The following is a 23676-nucleotide window of genomic DNA, read 5'->3' on the forward strand; positions in this document are numbered from 1 at the left end:
TTGAGCCAGCACACACTTTTTCCACAGATGAAGGCTTGCTTAGGAATCTGAATTTTTCAGAAGTCCCCCGCAAACCAAAGTCCAGAAATTACTAGAGGCTGTAGCTGCAATTGCCGCCTCAGTTTGCCACCTCATTCTATCTTGTTGAACGGCTCACACACAAATGCACAATAAAGATACATTTAAAATCTGCAGGACAGCCATAGGTAGGACAACCCCTCAGAAAAAAAGAAAGAAAGAAAGGTTGTGCACAGTTTCTCTCTCTTGCACCCAATGTCATACACCATCTCCTTTTCAAGCATCGGCTTGCACACTCACACAGGCCTTATGTATGAAAAAGAAAAAAAGAAAGTGTATATACACACACACACCCCAGTCTTCTGCCTGTGTCTTTTCCTTGCTCATACACCTGACACCAAATGGCACCTATTTCCTTTCAGTGCCCACCTGGACGCATGCCACAAAATGGGTTCCCCCCGCCAAGCGCAGTGCTGCATTCATATCATTCCTCTGGTGGTGGTGAAGGTGCCTAGCTGGGCCACTGAGACTTGCTTAAGTGGAAAAAGGAGTTTGGGCGATATGGAATAAAGGTGCTAGGCAGGTTGTAGGGGAGAGACGCAGATGTGGAGAGCATGGTTTTTTAGGAGAGAAAAAGGCAATTTGGGAGAGGCTTGCTTTGGCAGTAGGTTCAGGGAGGAAAGAGTTGGGGCGGTGGGGTGAGGTGGGGGAGGGCAGCCGTTTTATTGACGTCTGTTTCTAATCTTATTTTCCCCTTCTGCTCCAATAAAGCTTTTATGTTACAATACAGGTGAGCAGCACAGACTTAGCAAATGTTAAAGAGCTGCCACCCCCCAATGCAACCTCTCTGGTGTGTGCTGGGGGTTTTTTTCCCCTCCCTGAAGAGGAAAAAATGAACAGGGCACCTTGAACGTCAGACGAATTCTATAGGAGCCCAGAATATAATCTGATGGCATGTTGTCCCCAGTGCTACCGTTCAGATTTCCACTTTGCAAAGCAATTCACAAGCCAAAACACAGCTCTCTTTCGAAACCCACACTTCTCTGAAATTTGCAATGCAGTTCTCTCACCAAAGAGTGAGCACAGAAATTGATGGAAAGTGCTTGCAAAAAAAGTGTGTATTAATAGAAATTACATTAAAAAATGAATGCAGTTAAGGGAAATTGCTTGCAAAAATGCATATAAATAGGCAGAAATAATAATTTTTATGCAAACTTTTTTAAAAAAGCTAGTGCAAATATATGCATGAGCAGAAATAGGGTAAACTGGATTTAAGATTAGAAAAAATGAGAAACTGTGTGAAAGCAAAATTGACAGATTCATCATCATGATTAACACTTATTACATTTGTTAGTTGCTGTATACAAAAAAGGCACCTCAATAAAACACAGATTAACATATTGAGCAGTCATTAAAGCAAACACAACCTACAGCAGTATAAATGTTGTTTAATCACCCTTATTAAAGAGTCATATCTTCACCAAGTGCCTGAAATCCACCTTGCTTGGCAGGGCATTCCGCAGAAGCCTAGTTAACACTTGCTTTGTCTCGCAAGGTTGGGGAAGAAGCATAGCTCAGTGGTAAAACATCTGCCTTGCATGCAGAAGGTCCCAGGTTCAATCCCTAGCATCTCCGGGTAGGACTGGGAGTGAACCATGGTTGACATCCCCGAGAGTCACTGCTGGTCAGTGTGGGAAGTACTGAGCTAGATAGACCAAGGGTCTGACTCAGTACAAGGCAGCTTTCTGTGTTCCTAAGGCCACGGGATCTGAGCAGGGACTCAGTTAATGATCAGAGTCTTCAAAAAGGACCCTATAGAAGTTGTCGGTGCTTCGGATAGCCAGGCCATAACACCAGGAGTTGAAGGTGATGCCCACAATGCTTTGTTATCCTTTGGAACCAAGAAGACAACTTTAAATTAGCCAACATTGAGCTTGTTCACACTTCTGCTTGTCCTAGAAAGCATAGGTCCAAGAGGTTTTCTGCTTGTCTTGTGTTTGCTAGGCATAAGTCTGAGTGGTTTTCTGTTTGCTACTCTGCTTTCACTAGGAAAATCCACTCTTTATACTGCTGAATCGGAGCAAACGTCAAACCACGAAAAACCCAGCTTGACATTTCCTCCAATTCTGTGGTAAAGAGGGGGTTTTCCGGGGGGGGGGCAGCAAGACAAGTGGACGTGTGGATGAGCCCAATATCAGATCACCTTGAATGAATGAATCAGTTTTCTTAATGTTCCAGCCGGGCAACCATTGCATTGGAATTGCCGCAAATGGGCAGGATAGAATCTGTAGAATTGAAGCAATGGTATGGTTTTCTGAAAGTCTGAAAGAATCATGGATGGGGGCAGGGAGGGGAAATTTGCCAGACCAGCAGCTGGCAAGGGATCGTGGTGCTTACGAAGCAGCTTCTCTGATGCCCGTCCAACCCCATTTGACACTTTTATAGGGTTGTACCTCATGAGGTATACACTAGCGTGAGTGAGCTGATCCTCAGCTTTCCGCATTTGGAAATCTGTTTGATTTGAGCTTTCTTTGCGATCTCGTCGCGTTGCCCCTTTAGCTCATTTATGGACTCTGCTTTTAATTTATAGACTCTTGCTCTCCTCCTTTCCCTTCACATTCAAGCAGTCTTAGGCCTACCATGCTGGTGCTAAAAAACCAAAAAACAACTTTCTGCCTCATTTAGCACAGAGGCGGGCACATGTCTACTGCTGCTCCTAGACAAGGCAGCAGGAGAACTCATCCCCATCTCCATCCCCTGGGCTTGGTGTTCCTGCCTTGGCTTCAGGTATAGTCCTTTGCCGCCCACCAAGATCCAAGGTGGCCAAAGTGAAATTGCCAGTGGGAATGAAAGGAACAAATCCTCTGTGTAGTTAGCAAGCTGTTTGATTAGGTTGGCAACCCAGTAAGCTAGTGGCACACAGCGGTGAGTCAATCCATCATACCTGAAAGCAGCAAAGCAGCTTGTAAACAGAGCCATGTGTGCATATGCTAAGAGAAGAGTCATCAATGTTGTGCCCTTCAGGTGTCATTGGACACTGTTAACTCTCATGAGCCCCAGCCAGCATGGCTAATGATCAGGGATGATGGACTCTCTAGTCTGAACAACTTCCCAGAAGGCACCATGCTGGCTACCCCTGTGCTGGATTAAGACCTTTAGAGGCCCTAAGCACTTACAGGGTTTTGGTGCCCCCATATCATTTCTAATTCAAAATATAAACAAGAATAAGCCGTAAAATAAAATTTTGTTTTTTTGAAATGAAACCATACAAAAGTCTTTGACCAGATCCTCAAAACTAATCTTATGTACCCCATCTGCTTCTATACTCAGTAGTGATAAGGCATCCAGCCAGCCTTGTTGCATAGTTGTTCTGTTGGGGGTTTTTTATTACTTCTGCTGAGAAAATGAATGCTCAACCGAGCAATTTGTGACCATCAGTGTTAACAATCCAGCAATTGAAAAATTCTGTGGTGCCCCCCTCCCCTTGATAGCCTAAGCACATGCTTATTTTGCTTAATGGTTAATCCGGCCCTGCCCACTTGCTAACCATTGGCCATGCTGGCTAAAGCTGATGGGAGTGGAAGCCCAACCACATCTGGAAGGCAAGAAGTTCCACATCCCTGGTTTACACAATGGCAGGTCCTTCTCCTTCTTTCAGAATTGACTTGTATGAGAGACATTCGGATTCCTTTGTTTCTAGTCCTTAGAGCACTGCAATGCAGAGTTTAACAATATAACAGTGAGACAAGGTAGCAGAAATAAATATAATAATTTTATTATTTGTACCCCACCCATCTGGCTCGGTTGCCCCAGCCAATCTGAGCAGCTTCCAACATGTCTAAAAGCATCAAACATTAAAAAAACTGCCTGATACAGGGCTGCCTTCAGGTGTCTTCTAAAAGTTGCATAGTTCTTTATCTCCATGACATCTGATGGGAGTGCGTTCCACAAGGAGGGCGCCAGAAAAACTACAAAATGAACAAACATAGAAAGCTGAATTTCCTGGGCAAATCACACCTTGCCCCTTAAGAGGAAGAAGAAGAAGAAGAGTTTGGATTTGATATCCCGCCTTTCACTCCCTTTTAAGGAGTCTCAAAGCGGCTAACATTCTCCTTTCCCTTCCTCCCCCACAACAAACACTCTGTGAGGTGAGTGGGGCTGAGAGACTTCAAAGAAGTGTGACTGGCCCAAGGTCACCCAGCAGCTGCATGTGGAGGAGCGGAGACTCGAACCCGGTTTCCCAGATTATGAGACTACCGCTCTTAACCACTACACCACACTGGCTCTCAGTGGGAGGGGTTATTGCTCAGAGGGATTCTCAGAGGGAGGGGTTATTGCTCTTAACAAATATTAGAGTGACTAAAATGAAATGAAATCTCATAATAAAATAAAATAGAAATTATAGAAGTCTGAATAAAAGTATGTAAAACCACAGAAAACTTAAAATTCTGAATCTCCCTGGCAAAGCACAGCATTCTCTGGGGATTCCGTTGCCTTGAAATGTGGCCCCTGAAACAAGGCAATTAACCCATCTCACCCTGGATTCATCCCCAAAACAATTCAGGGAGCATTTTTCAGATGCGTGGTTGAGCAAGTATTTTCAAATACCCAGGGATCAAGGGATTCCATATAGTACTTGGAACTTGGAATACTTGGAATACATGTGAACACACCAGCCTCAAACTGTCTCACATGGAAAACTATTACTACCCTCAACCTCCGGCCACATCAGATGAATTTTGGTTGCTCTTTTTCCATTTTCTCTTTCTGCACTTCACAGAAATGTGGAATGAAATTAATTTTACAGTCTGAGAAGGGTACGCTGCACAAAACTGAGCCTTCTAAAAAAAAGAAAAAAGTTCCTTACGTTACTAATTCCCCAAACTATTTCCTGCCTTTCATAGGCATATTTTTATTAACTGAGTTTTGAAAATCATTAGGCCTTTTCCTTTCTTTCCTCCCCCCTTCTATTGCTCTCATAGGCTTCTTTCCTTCCTTTTCAACATCCTTCCTTTCCAAATCCTGGATTGAATTCCTTCCTTCCTTCCTTTCCCTTTGTCCACATTCTTTCCATTTTTCCATTCCCCCTTTTCTTCCTTCCTCCTTTCCAAATCCCAGACCATTTCTTCCTCCCTCATCCTTCTCCTTCCTTCCTAGCTCTCATCTCTACAGCACAAAAGTGGGGAACATTTCTTCATGGACAAATTTCTGGGGGTGGTGGGTACCCAGTGGTGTGTAGAGCCAGATTCAAGAATGCACAGAGCCAAATGGCTGCAACCTTTACCTTTGTACAGTAGGTTGCATTCCAGTCATGCAAAAAGCAGAGGTTTCTGAACACACCATACATCTCCGTCCTCCTTCCAGGCATGCGAGAGGCAGGGCTTATCCACACTTACATTTTGTCCCATGCTTTCCAGGCACAGGTTCAGCCTTTGAAGCTCTTTCTTTTTGCTCTGGAGATTTCCCCATGAAAACCTGCTCTTTACTGCTGAATTGGAACAAATGGCAATTTGTGTTTTCCATGGATTCCCATTTGCTCCGATTCAGTGTTAAAGAGCAGGTTTTCACAGGGAAAGCTCTGGAACACAAAAAAGGAGAGAGTCTAGCATCGTGTTTTCACAGTGGCCAGCCAGATGCCCTAATGGGAAATCTGCAAACAGGACCTGAATGCAACAACCTTCTACCCAGTTCTGTTTTTCAAGAAAAAAACTCACCATAAACTCCTCTCTTGTTCTCTTAGAATGGTAATGGCCAGTGCTTTTTTCTGGGGGCACGCATACCCCTAAACATTTTGTGAATCTAAGTTTGGCCTCATTGAGGGGCAGTATTTCAATATGAGTAGGAAAATGAGAGTACCCCTAAACATTTTTTAAGGAAAAAAAGCACTGGTAGTGGCACCCACCTGAGAGGTGGCGAAACTGAGCTCCAGTGAGCTCTGGCTGAGAAAAAAAAAGCCCTGCATCCACCCCACTTGTGACCCCCCAGCAACTGGTATTCAGAAACATACCATCTCTGTTTATTCACGAGTCTTTTCCATCCCAATTCCACAGCAATATGCCTTTTTAAAAAAATACACACAAAGATCACATTATTTTGGCACACGTTTTATCTTAAAACAAATCAGGTCAGTTTGCAAGCAACCCAGTTTGGAAGATGGTCTTCTATGGTTAGTCTGCGTGTGGACATAGGCCCACACGGAGGGAGAGAGGTAGATGGGGGGGGAGCAAGGCTCCCGTATCGTTAATTTATATTTTATTATTCATTTTTAGATCCTGTTCATTTTTAGATCCTGATTCCCAGCCAAAGGCTTATTACAGTCCACTAAGATAAAATACATACAAACTTTATAAACAGAGAAATGGAACAGCCACCAAAGACAAATAAAACAACAGCTTGAAGTATCACTATAAGACGTAGCCAGCTCTAGTAAGCTGCTCAAAAAAAGCTCTTCCTAAAAAGGAGGGCCTTGGGACTAAACCCACATGAGATGACATTAAGAGATCCATGGGTCATTGTTTTTAATAGTAAATGAAACTGGAGCCGACGCCACCCATCTAGAACTTTGCAACTAGGGAAGGGGGGTTAACTCTTTCTCCCCCATGTGATTTTCCTGGTCTCTATTGCCTACACACACACACACACACACACACACACACACACACACACCTGGAGCTGCTTTTTATCACTTAAATGAAGGAAGTAAAGGTATGATATTGAATACTAGTTGCTGAACATCACTGAGAACAGGATGCTCGACTAGATGAGTCTTTCGGCCTCACCCAGCAGGGCTCTTGCGTTCTAAGAACGCAATACAGAACTTGAGAGCCAAGGATTGATACTGATATAAGAAGTGGGAAATGGAATTGGCTTTTACAGCCCAGTATCCCCAAAGTTCATTATCAGTCGGAGAAGAATGAGTAGAGACAGGAATCAATTGAAGAATGCAAGACAAGTCTTTATTTTCTGTTACAACAGAGTGATGACCCAGAACAAAAGTGTGTAACAACTTTTAAAGACTTCAGAAATTTCCCAACCCCATAGCCAAAGGTCACCCCAAAGCATCATATGAGCAAGCGTCACAGAAAGAGGCAGTCTACAACAGAAATTTGATGGTGTGGCTTGTCTCCTGTCTGTCAAGATACCTGAAGTTGACCTTCCAAAGTTAGTACCTAGGGAGGCAATCCTTCTTCACAAGGAACTCTCAGTGTATATTGCAGTGCTTGATAGTTTATGTATTGGCCTTTGACTATATGCTATATAGCACCAGTTACCAAATTCTGTGGCTGCACAGTGCAGTTGTAGAATCACAAAACCCACTCAGTTGTGACCTTTGCTACTGGAGCTTGGTATATTGCTGGGATGCAGGACCTGTGCTCCTCCAGATACCACTGGAGTTTAACTCCTGCCATCCCTTGCTGGCTAGAGCTGATAGGTGCTGTAGTCCAACAACATCCACAGGGGCTCTATGTTCCACCATTATCTTTATTGAATGGTGGCACAGAAGGCAATTGACAGGTGTACGGGAGACTTGCCTGCTTCTGCTTTTGTATTCAGTTGCACAGCCTTCTTTTGCAGGAGAGTTGGACAGAAATGCATCAGGGACAGCCAACATGGTGCTCCCAAATGTTGCTGGACTACAAGTGCCATCATCTCTGACCATCTGTCATGCAGACTGGAGCCGATGGGATTTGGAGTCCAACAGATAACTTGAGAGCCGTTCCTGAACTACGTGAAAATCTGACACGAGAAGTTCAGGGGCAAAGGTCTCATACTGAAAGTAGGTTTGGAGAGCCTAGCTTGGTGCTGGTAGGCTCAAGTGAAGCCCTGGTTTTCTTGTAGCAGGTGAAAGTAATTCACCCATCCTGATCCCCACTGCCTCAGCTGTCCTTGCGATTGTAGTCATCCTTCTTGTCAGAACCATCTATGTTCTTTGCTGTCACGTTCCTGCTGTCTGTTGGGAAGACTCGCTCATTTCTGGCGAGAGGGTGTGAATAGGAAGGCAATGCAGGGCTCTGGATTGGGGGAGAGGAGGGGGTGGTGCAGACTTTACACTCACGGGGGGATTTTTATAGCTTTTATAAATAATCATCATAATAATTTCCAGTCCTTTTAAGAACTTTCCCCCCCTACTTTTCTCCCCTTTGCCAAAGATTGCCCCAATCCCCCCCCCCCTTATATATATATATATATATATATTTAAAACCCATGTTTTTCTAACTGAGCAGATTAGTTTACATCTTGTGGCACTTTAAAAAAATTATACAAAACAGGGACAAAGATTTATGGTCGCAAAGAGTTCTGGCAGCGTCTCTTCAATTTGGATTGCTGGCAACTCAGTTTGGCTTGGTCTTTTGGTTTCTGAAAGAACCATTCCAAGTGCCAGGTCTGTCTTTCTCCTGCTCCCTCTTTCTAACCTTCTGCACATCTTCCATCAAGCAGGGAGTTCTGACAGTACCTGTGCACACTTTCCAGCTTTGGCAAATCCAAAAGGAGGCGATTTAGGTCACAGTTTGCTGTGGTCCTAGGAAGCTGCTGTCTCCATCTGGATAAATACTCTACTACAGAAGAGATGGAGAATCTCAGGCCTGGAGGCTAGATGTGGCCTTCTAGTCCTTTTTGTCAGGTTTTTGGGACTCTCCCAAACCCCCACCCCAGCCTCAGCCTCAGCCCACACCACGCACCAGCCCTGCTTTGCACCCTCCTTGTGTCTTTTTTTATCTATTTAATACTTCGCTCATTTGTGTGTGTGTGTTTTTAAAAAGTGAAAACATAACAAAAAGAAATAAAACAAAGATCCAGAAATATAAACCACAAAGCATCACAGCCTGAAGGATGAAAGTACGAAGATACAGTGCAGCTCCAAAGAGATAATAAAATATTAACTCATACAAATATTGTCTTTACAAAGAATAAAGATCTATAGAAATAAATGCATTATTCACTAGGGACGCGGGTGGCGCTGTGGTCTAAACCACTGAGCCTCTTGCCAATCAGAAGGTCGGCGGTTCGAATCCCCACAAAGGGTGAGCTCCTGTTGCTCTGTCCAGCTCCTGCCAACCTAGCAATTCAAAAGCATGCCAGTGCAAGTAGATAAATAGGTACCGCTGCAGTGGGAAGGTAAACGGCATTTCCGTGCACTCTGGCTTCTGTCACGGTGTTCCGTTGCACCAGAAGCGGTTTAGTCATGCTGGCCACATGACCTGGAAAGCTGTCTGTAGACAAACGGCCTGAAAGCAAGATGAGTGCCACAACCCCATAGTCACCTTTGACTGGACATAACCATCCATGAGTCCTTTACCTTTGCCTTATTCACCTGGAAATTCCATCTTTGTTGAGAATAAAGGTTCCATAAGGTATTCAATGAGCCACATGTTTGCATATGCAGGTGGTACTGACCATGTGCCTCAATGTTCATACAAGAAGTAAAATCCGTCTTTTAGATACTTTTAGTTTATGAGATATCTGTTCATGGAGGGCAACTGGTGTGTTTCGCCTGGGCTATAATGTGTCCTTGAACTCTGGTGGTGCTTCTTGCTTGTGTGGACAGAGAGAGTTGTGAGAGTAAACGTGTTGCTCTGCCTACTTCTGCCTCTGGCATGTGTCACCCCTGGAGTTTGCCCAGAAGAGAAGGGGGCCCTCAGGTTTCAAAAGGTGCCCCCCACCCCATTGCTGCTGGAAGCTCTGAAATCTGTTTGATGACACCCACGTCTTCTGCCGCTTCAGAGACATGCAAAATAAAAACGATGAAAAATGGTTTCTCTATCTGGGCGTCTTTGGCTCGGAACCTCTCCCTCTCCCTGCAAAACTAGACTAAGCAACTATCTTCGTAACTCCAAATATAGTCAGCCGTTTGGAAGAAAAATTTTAGTCATAGCAAATGGAGACTCAACAAAACATAACCTCGCCTTTGCAGTGCCTACAACTCCTTTCTTATGCTCTTCACTTAGGCTTTATTTATGCTAGACACGTTCCCTTGTCCTGATCATGCTGTAGCAGCCCACAGCTCGAGGGCGCCACGAATGTATCAACTCATTTATCAATGACTTGGTGGATATGAATAGACGTATTCTCATTTGTGATAACATGGGTCCTTTCTGTGGCAAGTTAACTTCTTCCCGACAAAATGACTCTGATGCTGCGTTTACTGTCTTCCATAAACCGTCTCATTCTCCTACCCCATCAGAAGAACACCCTGTTGTAGGGCAGTGTGGGCAGGCTCCCTTACTTTATGGAGGACAGTCCTCTTATATGAAGGAGTCCTCTAATTCGAATGGGAATCCCTGCTTCGAGGCCATTTAAAAGGCCAAGTGGTTTCTAGATTCTTGGGGGACTCCCTATGTAGGCAACAGCACTAAGTTTTTTAATCAAAAGGGGAAAGGATATTATTGTTGGTTTTAACAGGCCTGACAATGATCTGTGAGCTTCTCTAGAACGTAGGTCTTCAACCAGTGGGTTGGGACCCACAGGTGGGTCATGAGGCCCTCCTTGTTGGGTAATCGCAAAGCTTTTTTTCACTCCAGCTAAAACTGACCATATCAAAGGAGCACTACATGCAGTGGCTAGGCTAGAACGAGGAGTTTGGCATAGTGGCTGAGTAAGCAGCAGCAATCAGCTCTATTCAGGGACTGTAAGAATCTCATGGAGTAGGACAACAGGAACTGGAACTCAGCCACTCTTTCTTTCCTGGCCACATCAAAGAAACAGCCAAAGTCTGAAACAGAAGCAAGGAGCTGATAGCTCATTGTTCCAGCCAGGAGTTTCAAAGACGGCAACAGCTTGTGCTCTGAGTTGTCACTTTGCTGTACAAAGAGTTCTGTAGAACTTGGAAAGCTTGCACAACTTTGAAGCTACTGTAGGTGGGCCTGCTGAAAGACTGGTGACTGGGAGCGGCCCCCAAGACCATATAACACCGGTCTTGAAAGACCTATATTGGCTCCCAGTACGTTTCCGAACACAATTCAAAGTGTTGGTGCTGACCTTTAAAGCCCTAAACGGCCTTGGTCCAGTATATCTGAAAGAGCGTCTCCACCCCCATCGTTCTACCCGGACACTGAGGTCCAGCACCAAGGGCCTTCTGGCGGTTCCCTGCCTGCGAGAGGCCAAGTTACAGGGAACCAGGTAGAGGGCCTTCTAGGTAGTGGCGCCCGCCCTGTGGAACGCCCTCCCACCAGATGTCAAAGAGAACAACAACTACCAGGCTTTTAAAAAACATCTGAAGGCAGCCCTGTTTAGGGAAGCTTTTAATGTTTGATGTATTACAGTATTTTAATATTTTTTTGGAAGCCGCCCAGAGTGGCTGGGGAAGCCCAGCCAGATGGGCGGGGTATAAATAATAAATTTGTTGTTGTTGTTGTTGTTGTTGTTGTTGTTGTTGTTGTTGTTGTTGTTGTTGTCGTCAGCCTCACAGGATTCTGTGCCTCAACTCCCCCATCTCTCTGTCAATCAGATTTTCCAAATCTCTGAGCACTTCTTCAAACGGTCTTGAGAGTGACAGGAGGATGAGTGTGTGTGACAGGAGGATTATTACTTTTGGACTACCCCAATTAATGCTTTTAAAAGAAAACATTTTGTTCCCCCTCATCTTTCTATCTCCCCACCTTCCTCCCCCTCTTTTTAAATCTAACTTTCCAAATCTCTAAGCACCACTTCAAAATATCTTGATGGTGACAGGTGGATTGTGGGGAGGGGGCAATCAACATTTTGGTCTAGTTCAGCACCATCTATGCTGAATGGCAGCAGCTCTCCAGGATTTTTGATGTGGGTCTTTTCCCTGCCCTACCAGGAGATGCTGGGAATTGAACCTGGAACCTTGTGCATGCAAAGCAGTTGCTCTGCCACTCAGCTACAGCCCTTAAAAGAGGCAAGAGGGGGAAATTGCTATGAGAGAACGAGGGAGGGAGAAAAGGCAGTGCACTGATCCAGCTGCTGTCATCCAGCTCACTGGCGTTTGGCTCGGCACTTTTGCCCCATGAAAACAGGAGCTGGGAGTGAAAAACAAAGCCAACAAAGGGCCGGCCATTGCAGGCCTGGCCGAGGTGGGAAAGGGGCAGTCTGGATTGTATAGCTTTGCTCACTCTGCGTTGAGGCAGAATTAGCTCCATGCTGAGTGGTTTTTAGCAAAGACAAATTTGGAGCAGGCAGCATAAAAACCGGGATGAAAAAAGGGAGCAAAGTGGAAATGGCAAGAGCAGCCGAGGCCCAGCTGGGGCCGCATTTCTTTCTGGGACCCTGCCCTTTCTCCTCAACAAAGTTGGCATGCCCAAGAGGTTGTGGGTATGTAGATAAGTGTATTTTCTCTCCCCCACCCCACTCACCCGCCGTCCCCCACAAACTTTCTTTCTCCAAAGCCTCTGGCAATTCACAAGCACCAAGAAAAGAAAAGAAAGAAAACCCCAAAAGGGAACTTCATTGACTGTGTGCCCCATCCCAGAGGAGATGGTGCCAGCCGTCCCAGAGGAGGTGGTGCCAGCCACAGCCAAGCTGGCCAAGGAACCCGAGAGAGAGGAAGAAAAGAAGGAAGAAAAATGGGGTTTAGAAAAAAAAAGATGGGGGGTGAAGCACAGCCAAAAAAGCGGAACCTTTGAAGAGAGGCAAATTGAGACGTTCAAAGGATAGGCGACAGGGAATTGTGGGGGGAGGACAAGGGGGAGGAAATGTCTCTGTTGCTCTGCTTTTTATTACTAAAATAATGTTTATGGGGGAAGGGAGGGAGGGGAGGTTTGGGGTTGGCCAAGAAAGGAGGGGAGTTTGGATCCTGACATGGACAGGCTGTTTAATGCCAGGTGCCTGTGCTGCTTGTGGGGAGGGATTTTGTGAAATTCCATCAGAAACAGGAGCAGAAAATGTAACATTTCACACGTTCGCCCAAGGACAGAAACGGAAACCACGCAAGTGAATACAAGCAATAGTCACTGTTGTGGTGGGATATTTTTTTTAGTCCGCAAATGTTGCATAAATAATTTTCTACTTTGCTTTTGATACATTCCTTCCACAGAAATGCACTGAAGTTAATGACATAATTCATTTCAGCCATAGTGGATAGTGAATAGAGTAATGTAGGTTTTAGCAGAAGCTGAACTGCAGCAGAACAGAAGCAGCACTGGTTGCGACAAACATAGGATGGGACCGAAACCACTGCCTCCTTAACTTCCTCTTTGGGGGTGAGGCAGCAGGGACCACATCAGGAAGGCTGCTGCAAGCAGCACCATGCTAAATTTTCCTTGCTCTTCTGTTGTCAAGGCAGAGAGGCAGAGAGGTGTTCCACAAGCTTGTTTTCCCAGATGAGCTCCAGCTTAGAAGCACTTAGCTATATGCATTGTGATGGACTGCTATTGTGGAACTTTATTCAGAGGTGATGTTGTCTATCAAAACACCAGAGCAACTGATGAACTATCCTTGCTATGGCAAGGGAATGAGCTGATGGGGAGGCTTTCAAATTATACTATTTTTAATGAAAGTTTAGTGCAGGAAATCAAGAGAATGATTTAAAATCAAGCAAAAGCTGGGTACTTCTTTCATTTTCTTTGGCTCCTACTTCATGCCAGCAGTTTAAGATTGTTTGCTTTTCTAACTAAAAACTAAGGGTGGTTTTCAAATAAGTAGACCAACTGAAATAAACGGAGCTAACTTAGTCATGTTTCATTGGGTCTACTCTGAAGAAATACTTAGCTGAACATCACCCTAAAGGCTGCATTTCGGTGGTTTGAAGAGCTTCTGTTGAAGCTCAATGGGTTTTACAAGCTGCACTTCTAAATAATAATGTCTCCTTCAAATATCATTTGTTTGCTTGCTTGCTTGTTTATTTAATACTGTGTAGTCTCAACTACAAGGGCATTTGATGTAGCATGACTAGGGTCCAAAGCAGAAATTTCCTTTTACACTGGTACCTTGGTTTGCATATGTCTTGGTTTGCATATGTTTTGGATTACAAACATGTCAAACCCGGACGTGCGTGTCCCGGTTTGCAACCTTTTTTTGGATTACAACCCATTTTTTTGGGATTACGAACAAATTTTTTTGGGAGGCCCCATTGGTGCCTTGGGTTACAACCTGTTTTGGTTTACAAACGGACCTCCAGTACAGATTATGGTTGTAAACCAAGGTACCACTGTACTCCCAACCCCATGGATGCTGAGGGAATGAATGGTGGGTGGGGGGCTGGGGGGCAAGGAACATTGGCAACTGATGCAGCAATACAGAGAACTGTGGAAATGACTAGAAAGAATGAGAAACAGAAATTGATAATTTTGTCCATCCCTCACTGTGATGTTGCTGCCGCCCTGCTGACTTCTTAGTTGTCATCCTAATTGCATTTTCCCCTTGTATTTTCTTGCAGACTGTGACTCCTACTGCAAACCAGCCAAAGGCAACTACAAAATTAACATGAAAAAATACTGCAAGAAAGATTATGGTAAGGAGCAGCTCTCCTTTCTCTAATGCAAAAGGGTTTCTCAGAATGTAAAGGTCAAACCAGGAATTTCCTATCTGGGAACTTGCCTTACCTTCTGGTCAGTGGTTTCCAAATAAGTCTTTAAGAAGCACCAGCTGCAGACTGTAAGATCTCTGGGCTCAGAAGTCCCAGTGGTGGAAAATGGGAGGAGCGGGGGGGGGGGCGTCACGCACTGGGTGTCATTCCTGAGGGGGGTGACATCGCCGCCCCACTCCCAGACACTCACTGCACCCCCCTGGGATGCTCGTTGCAGGTGACACCCCCCTGGGATGTGCGCCGCAGACAGCACCCCCCTGGGATGTTCACCACAGGAGGCGCCCCACAGGTGCACAGCATGTGTGCCTCTCCAGGTGCTGGAACAGTTAGCTCCGCCTCTGAGAAGTCCTCCTGATACATGTTAGCGTCACTTTAGATGAGATCAGGACCTCGATCTCTCTCACATAAATACAATAGAAGCAGCAAAGGGTCATTAATCAGATTGGGGCCACAGCACAACACTGTTTTCCCAAACAATCCCATGCCCTCAGCACCCCACAGGCAAAACAGACAGATAACCCTTCTTGCCTGGTGCCATGTCCCTGATCCTATTCAGGGGGCCTACAGCCACTATTAAAATTTTAAATAAAATTTGCAGGAGATCCTGAGCACAATTTTTAGGCAGTATCTTGCACAGGTGGTAGCTGTTGCCCATTGGCAGTAGGAGGGTGGAAAGCAGGGAGGTCAACTGTAGGTGGCGCCAGAGCCAACAACAGGCAGGCAGATCCAGATAATTCTTGTTTTCTCTCCATCCTCCTCTCTGCTACAGTTCTACAGCAGCAACAGTGAGACTAAAGAGGAGGAAGATGATAGGCAGTGCCATCTGATGGACTGGTTCTAAGCAGGAAGGCAGGCTAGCAGGTGGGGGGGTGGCTTAGGGAAATAGTGGTTGGGCTATAATGGACTGGCTTCTTCTGCCTTAAGTAGGCCAGAAAGAGCCCAGATTATCATATATGGTACTAATTTGGCTTCTGATTCAGGTCTTTAAACAAGCTGCTGATCAAACCTCTGTGATGGAGGTGGGGGCACTAATAACCAGATCACTGAACTCTACCTTTTGCTTCATGAGGTCATTTTCACTAGATATGTTAGACTCCATCTGCATTTAGAATGGTATTATACCACTTTAAGCAACCATGACCCCACCCCCCCAAACCTGGAAACTGTAGTTTGTTAAGAGTGCCGAGAGTTATGTTATTCCCCCACACAGAGCTAAATTCTCTGAGAAGAAGATTGGCTGTTAAGCTACTTTGGGAACTGTAGCTCTGTGAGGGGACTAGGGGTATCCTCACAGCTCACAGCACCCATAACAAACTACAGTTCTCAGAATTATTTTGGGGGAGCCATAACTGTTTAATGTGGTATGACTGTTTCGAATGTATTGTGCAAATGCGGACTATATCTCAAGCTCAGATATGGCCTTTGGGTGCTCAGAATGCTGACATCAAAGGCCACCCAGCTCTTCCATTTCACTCCCCTCCTCCCCATATATCCCTGCTGGCTCAAGCTGACTATGGTGGAAAGTCGTGGTAGAGGAAGGGTGGTTGCTACAACAACTCGATTAACCACCTCCTAGTGGGAACTGCACTGAATTCAGTGAATCCAAACCTACCCATGCCCTGCTGTTTGTAACACAAGCAGTATGACACGAGTGAAGTTGTTTTGCTGATTCGCGGTGATCAGATTCCAAACAGGGATTGACAAAACAAGCGTGACATGGCAAAGATGACAAAAAAATTAGTATGGGACGGCTTCCCCATGTTTCCTGTGCTTGTTATACGCTCCTGGCTTCAGGGGTTGCCGATCTTGCCCTATTTCTCCACTTTGAAATTCTCTCTCTCTCTCTCTCTCTCTCTCTCTCTCTCACACACACACACACACACACACACACACACACAACTAGGAAAACTTACTGGACCCTCTCCCCTTCTTGCCTAAACCACAGTCACTCCCTGTCTGCCAAATATGTTAAAAAGTATCCTCTCTTCTTCCCAGTCCCCTTGTTTTGCAAGGTGTGTGGGGTGAGAGGGTTTGAATGGGATGGGATGTGTGTGAAGTTTGGACTCAGGACATCCTGACGGCAGGTTGTAAATCACCCTGACAGAAGCACATTCACTCTTTGGAGCAGAGGGAGGATCCCTAAAAGAGGCTGTGGTTTGTGATTGATCTCCCACAGGAACTCCTTGGCTCAGACAGAAAAGATGTTTTTGGCAAGGTGGAAGGGAACGGGAAGATGGACGTGAGACGGGGTGGTAGCCGAGAAGTGTTTTGGCTTTTAAATGATATCTTCTGCAAAGGCAGTTAGCCTTGCAGATAATTGTGATCAGAGATCGTTTATTTAAATACATTTGTGTTCCCTGCTTTTTGGTCTATCAGGATCTACAAGGCATCAATATAAACAAAACATATGAATCCTATAATTTTTTTTAAAAAATCAATGCTGTAGCACAAAAAAAGCTAGTAACAACAGTAGTGTAGCATACCCTCCAACATTTCTCCAATGAATGTCCTATTTCATAATAATAATATCAACAGTAATATTTATACCCCGCCCATCTGACTGGGTTGCTGCAGCCACTCTGGGCAGCTTCCAACCTGTCTAAGACCAGAATAAAAAACTGAACATTAAAAAACTTCCCTATACACGGCTGCCTTCAGATGTCTTCTAAAGGTTGTATAGTACTTATCTCCTTGACTCAGGGGTTGCATAACTCCATACCCTCCAACATTTCTCCAGTGAAAATAGAGATGACCTAAGGAAAAGTGGGACATTCCAGGATGGCTTCTGTAAATCCGTGACTGTCCCTGGAAAATAGGGACGCTTGGAGGGTTTGGTGTAGAGACATGGAGATGATAAAAGATGATCTACCACTTTGAGAAGGTCACCTAAAGCTGCATTCCTTTACTCAGAGTGCAAATCTCAGGAACCTGTAATGCTTGCCTCTGATATGACTATGAATGGAGTAAGAACAAGTTGCCGTGAATTGCAGGTTGCTATGCCATTGCATCATTGACCACCTCTGTTTAAAGAAGTGCTTTAAGGGGCTGGTCAGTGCAAACCCTGTTTAAAGTTGAAGTGCCATCAGTAGGGCTTCCCATTGAGGCATCTGCTTGGTCACAGTGAGAACAAGAAGGTGGGCTAGATGGACATTTCTTCTCACTCAGATCTTCTGCTGATGGGACTTAGCTGAGTCCCACCAGCAAACTATAAAATCATAAAATCCAGAATAATTGATTCAAACTAATTCTCTAAAAACAAATTCAGTTTTGGCAGGCAATGAGATATCTGGATTGTACACACCGGTCTGACTTCAGTAGGAACAGAGTTGCATCTTTACTTGTGCCCCTATGCTGCTAAAAGCTTTGATTCGTGTAGAAACTAAACAAATAAAGAGATAACTGTGAGACAGTCAGGAGGGCTTCTCCACATTATTGCAGTGGTCTGGCCAGATTAGAAGGGACAAGGCAAGTAACCTTCGGGCAAGCTGGTCCTAGGCCATTAAGGGTTTATGCACTAACAGTAACACTTTCAACTTCACTTGGTAAAATACTGGCAGCCGGTGCAGCTCGTTCAGAAACAGCGTAAGAAACTGATGCATGGGGCATGACTATGAAATCTCATGATTGCTCAACAACTCTTTGTAAATTTAATTCTAATACATCACTTCACATATTCAGCATCAGTTCCTTGCCACCTGTGGCCTCACTTTCTCTCCTTTCTTGCCCTGCAGTTGTCCAAGTCAACGTCTTAGACATGGAGACGGTGGCCAACTGGGCCAAGTTCACTGTCAACATCCTCTCGGTCTACAAGTGCAGAGACGAACGGGTGAAAAGGGGCGACAACTTCTTGTGGATCCACATGAAAGACCTGGCATGCAAATGCCCCAAGATCCAAATCAGCAGGAAGTACTTGGTCATGGGGATCAGCGAAAACCCCACTGACCGGCCAGGACTAATGGCTGACAAGAACAGCTTGGTGATCCAGTGGAGGGATGCCTGGACTCGGCGGCTCAGGAAACTGCAGAGGCGGGAGAAAAAGGGGAAGTGCTTGAAACCATGATTGGTTTAGGCTCGTGTCTGTTAATACATGCCTCCCTTCTCTCTGGTCCCCTGTGCACTGCACCCAGCAGACTGTTCCTAGAGACTCTGTACATATACATATCATGTGAATGGATGGACTCGCCTGTGTATAGTGTATATTTTGGCAATGATTCCTTGGGGGGTGGGGGTTGCGTGCATGGGTCCTTTTTTTAAAAAAAAGTTTATTAAGAGTAACACAGTAATGACAAACCTTTAACAAGGAGCGAAGTGAAGGAGAAGGCTGGTGAACTGAAGAGACTTGGAAGAAGACAGCTCAGAATGTCTCTGAGCAGGAGCAAAATTCCCACCCTGTTTTTCTTTTTTAAAAAACAAAACAAAACAATGACAGTGTTTCTCTGATCCTGCCAAATTCTAGAGGGGCAACCACAGGAGCTGTCACTTACTGGGAAGGGGCGAGGTGGTGGGGAGGTCAGGACGGCACATGTGCACTGACAGAGCCAATCTGGTGTTCCCATCTGCACACTGACAAAACGTTGACCTTACTGCCACGTTATGCTTCCTACTTCCGGAAAGTGATGCCCCTTCCCACTAATCACTCCTAGGTAGTCATATTAAGTCTGTTAACAGGAATCTCTCTCTCTCTCTCTCTCTCTCTCTCTCTCTCTCTCTCTCTCTCTAACACACATTCACACATACACAGGCCACATTCACAACATACATTTAAAGCCCTACCATGCCACTTTAAACAGCCATGGCTTTCCCCCAAGAAATCTTGGAGCTATGGTTTGTTATGGGTGCTGAGTATCGTTAGGAGGCCTCTATCCCCCTGCCAAGTGCTGCAATTCCCTGAGTTTCCTGTGAAAAGGGATTGACTGCTAAACCACTCTGGAATTGTAGCTCTGTGAGAGAACTAGAGGTCTCCTAACAACTCCCAGCACCCTTAGAAACTACAGCTTCCATAATTCTTTTTTGGGGGGAGACAAAATGATTTAAAGTAGCATCATAGTGCTTTAAAGGTATGGTGTGAATGCTCCACCCCACCCCCAGAGAAAACCCACCTTGGGACACCTTAAACAGATCTGTGGTAGGATTGGGGCAGGAACTCAGAGGTGCCTGAGGTGGTGTCATCAGTTTGGAATGGCTTCCAAAAAAGCTGAGGCAGAAAAAGGGGTGTTTCCTCAAACATTTTCAGGGGGGGTTGGGATTCACCAATCGTTTTTTTGGGGGGGAGGGGGTTCCTTCTTTTGTTCTACAAGCAGCAAAAGCAGAGCTTCTGTTATGGCATCCTGGTACCCCCTTCATACTTCATAATGCCCCGGATGGTCTCATTGTCCCAGGGTTTTGTGGTTTGGGGCGACAGTGGGGGGAGTGGAGGCCCTCATGAAATAGCAACAGAGAATTTTAATCAAAATGGCCCTCCGTTGGGAGGGACAAGCAAAAATGAAGATGGTCTGCTGAGAAGTATTGCCTCATTGCTCTCTCCTTCTCTCTGACACACATACACTGATAAATGTCCCCTTGCTTAATTAATCAGATAAGTTTTAATTGAGCCATCGATTCAATCTGCACAAAATTGCTTACGAGAATAAATTAACTTTCTTCAGAGATCAGGGGTGGGGAACCTCTTTCAGCCTGAGAGCAGGCTTCAGACCTGGCCAAGACTCCAAATGGACGAGGTCAGAGGCTAAGTGGGTGGGACTTAAAAGTTAAAAATAAAGTGAAGCTGAAATATTGAATACAGGTGGTGCCCATGTGTCACAGTGGGCTTCCTTTTTAGAACAGTCCTTTCTCATTCATTCTCACGTGAAGAAATGTAAGGTAGCATTTTCTATCTGCAGGGTTTAGCTTTGTTTTTACAAGTGATATAGGCACCTTTTCAGATGCTCAACGTATTTTCAGTTGATTCATGTCTCTAACCCAGCCTTACCTGGTTGCCTGCATGTGGCTGGACTACAGCTCTCATCATTCCAGACCAGTGACTATGTTGGCTGGGACTGTTAAGCATTGAAGTAAAGAAGACAACAAAGAAGAATCTGGAGAGCAGTAGGTTGAGGGAAGGCTGATTTAAGCTGTCAGATGCCTAAGATTAAGGCTGAACCCAGAGTTCTCAATGGAGAAAATTCAGTTTGAATTTGGGAAGGCTGGGGGGTGGGCATGGAGACAAGTGCTCACCCCATTCCACATCCCCACAGGGAGCAGCTGTGACAGTCATTGGTCATTGAAAAAAGCAGTAATGGGAAGATCTCCATTTTGTGCCCTTTTGGATCCCTCCTCCAATACCCATAATGCACCTTACTCCAATTTTTCTATCTACTGTTAGAACAGAGAAAATAGGATGTAAGCATGGGGCAAATGTGTCAGAGACTCTACCTTTTGCCTTCCACCAACTTTGGGCTTCACTGTTGACCACCACTGCCACCCCTTATACCTCTGTGTCTCTGTGTGGGTATCTCTTGTGTATGTGCTTGTAATTTCCACCTGATGTATTGGTCTCTGGTCCATAAACACTTAAAGCCACAATAAGTCTGCTAGTCTTTAAAGTGAAACAAGACTCCTTCCCGCTTTTGTGCTCTGGTTTTTGCTCAGGGTTGCATCGAGTGCTAGTCCTAATCAGAGTAGACCCATTGAAATCGGTGGACACGGCTAACTTAGGCTCATTCATTTAAGTGGTTCTCTGAGTAGAACTTAGTTGGAGGCCATCCTAAGATGCAAATTGTGAGGTGGGCTGATGCTTATCTCCCAGTCTCACCATGCTGCCTCCTGGCCTTCAGGGCTGCCAGTTGACATAGTTCTTTTACTGGGAATCTGAGCTGCCTGCCCTTGTAAAGTTTGCATTTCTTGGTGGTCAGCGCCACCCTAAGACATTTGCCACCTGAAGCAAACAACAAGGTGGTGGACCCTCTTTAACATACAGAAGCTGTTTGAACTAGTAGCTGAGTCTTATTTTGACACTGACAGTGGGACAGTGTCTTCCTGAGGGAAGCAGGCTGGCTTAGGGGACACAGGGCAGGTTGTGCTTCAACACCTTGCCACCACTCCCTGCCCCTCCCCCCAGCACCCAGCACCTAATATGACTTGACTAAGTTCTGCCTAATTGTAGAGCTGGCCTTGTTGGTTGAGGAACCACTTGGGGGTAACATGACAGCCTCAACAAAACCTTCTCTTTTTTTAGCTCTTCTGGCTGTCAAGGAATGCCCACATCTTGTATCTAACTGCCATATAAATTTGGATGGGTTGAAAAACATGTAAACTGCACGGCTCATTCCCACCAAATACTGAACAGAATGATAGACCTACACAGAGAGATGCACACAAACCATAGCTGTCAACTTTTCCCTTTTCTTGCAAGGAATCCTATTCGGAATAAGGGAATTTCCCTTAAAAAGGGGGGAAAGTTGACAGCTATGACACAAACAAGCTAAGGATTTTTTAATGAAAGTTCGTATCTCACTAGATGCTTAACTCATCTGCTCTGATTAGACAGTAAACTTTTCTTACTGTGACTAACAAATTGCCAGCCAGTCCTATACTTGCAAGCTGTCTGTGATATCAGGAGCCCCAAAGAAGGTCTAAGGCATTATGTCTGTCATTGACTTGCTTGAACAATGTCACATCTGCCTTCTGGATTCCATTGGCTCAATAGTTCTGATGTCACTGAAGTGTCGCCATGACTGCCTACTGGTTGCCATTGGCTCAGCTTTTCTGACATCACAGAAAGTGGACTGCCTGGGGTGTCATGGCTGCCGTTGGCCCAGTTGCTCCAATGTCACAGAGGGTTTGCACACTTAGGACCAAACATTTAACTGCTTATGGAAAGTGGGGGAAATAGTGACATATGAACTCTGGAGCCCAGAGACACTTAAACCAAACAGTGTGTGGCATGTATAGCAATGCCTTTCCATTCTTAAAGCCAGCCTTATCATTGTTTTTAGTACTTTGGTTTAATAACAGCTGCTATTTAAAGTCACCAACAGATCACTGCAGAGGGTTTGTAGGTACACAAGGTTATCCTGCCATCTGTTTGGTGCAAAGAATGATGATTTCATCAGCTTGAACAAGTGCATGATGAGATGATGAGCACCTTGGCTCAGTGCCAATGTTAATTCTTTTTAGCAGCAGTTTCAAAAGCCATCTGGCTGCCATTTCAGCATAGTCTAAGCACTTTCATTGTTGTTTTGCCCACATGACTTGCAAGGCAGGTCCAGCCAGGGTACATAAGGCCACAACATTGTCATGTCTGGTCTGCCCAAGCTTTTTCCTTGAAGAGCATATCTCCTCATTTCTCATCTGGACTGACTGAAGCACCTTAGGCCACCATTTTGTCAGCTGCAGGGGCAAGTGAAGGTTAAGGGAAACAGCATCCAAATCTTAGAGGGCCCAAATGCCAACACCTCCCTTTTGTTTGCGGGAATTTTTAAAAAAACGCTTTCATACACATTTTTGAAGAAGCATCAAGTCAAGCAGCTGCAGATACCACCACCTTAATTTTCCCAGAATGCCTCTGGGCCTCAACATACAGTCCAGAGGCATTCTAAAGAAATTAAGATGGCTGTAGCTTGTCTGCCCCCTGGTAGGTTTAATGGGCAGACACCACACCAGATCAGTTATGTGGTCTCCACCAAGGTGGTTCTTGTTCATAGCCCTCTCACACCTGTTGCCAAGTCCCCTGGTTAGTGGGAATAATTGCAGTGACATCCTCCTTCATATTTTCATCTTGCTCATACTTGTAGCTCAGCCAGCCAGCTTCCCCTGCTTGGAAGGATATTCTTTCACAACTGTGAAATAATCTCCTGAGATTGAAAGCCCACCCTACGCAGCAAAAAAACCACTGCTGCTACTCACCCCCATGCCAGATTGGGTAATTTTTTTATGATGCCTAAAGCATCCCTGTTTGAAGAACCATAAATGCTACTTCTCATGAGATGTTGTTGATGTTCACTTGCTTATGATAATGTGTGTTTCAGGCACAATTTCCTCTTTGCAATGCATGAAAGCAAGAAGGATAGCTTACCCTTCTTAAATGTACAGAAGCAATATACCTATGAATACTCAATACTCAGCAGAACGAACAACTAGGGGAGGAGGATTTCCTTTATGTCAAGACACATTGGCTTTCTCTCTATTGTAAATAG

At 45.1% G+C, this 23676-nt stretch overlaps 1 protein-coding gene across 2 annotated transcripts in view; it reads left to right on the forward strand.

Moving 5' to 3' along the window:
• NTN3 (netrin 3) overlaps positions 1–21067 on the forward strand; it is a 111031-nt gene extending 89964 nt beyond the window's left edge. For both annotated transcript variants that reach the window (XM_028705689.2, XM_028705688.2), the window contains 2 exons: positions 14354–14428; positions 18235–21067. In XM_028705689.2, coding sequence (XP_028561522.1) covers positions 14354–14428; positions 18235–18563 — 404 coding nt within the window. In that variant the 3' untranslated portion in view covers positions 18564–21067. The remainder of the gene's footprint in view (positions 1–14353; positions 14429–18234) is intronic.
• The last annotated feature ends 2609 nt before the right edge of the window (positions 21068–23676 follow it).

This window comes from Podarcis muralis, chromosome 14 (genome assembly GCF_964188315.1).
Source record: "Podarcis muralis chromosome 14, rPodMur119.hap1.1, whole genome shotgun sequence".
Taxonomy (NCBI): domain Eukaryota; kingdom Metazoa; phylum Chordata; class Lepidosauria; order Squamata; family Lacertidae; genus Podarcis; species Podarcis muralis.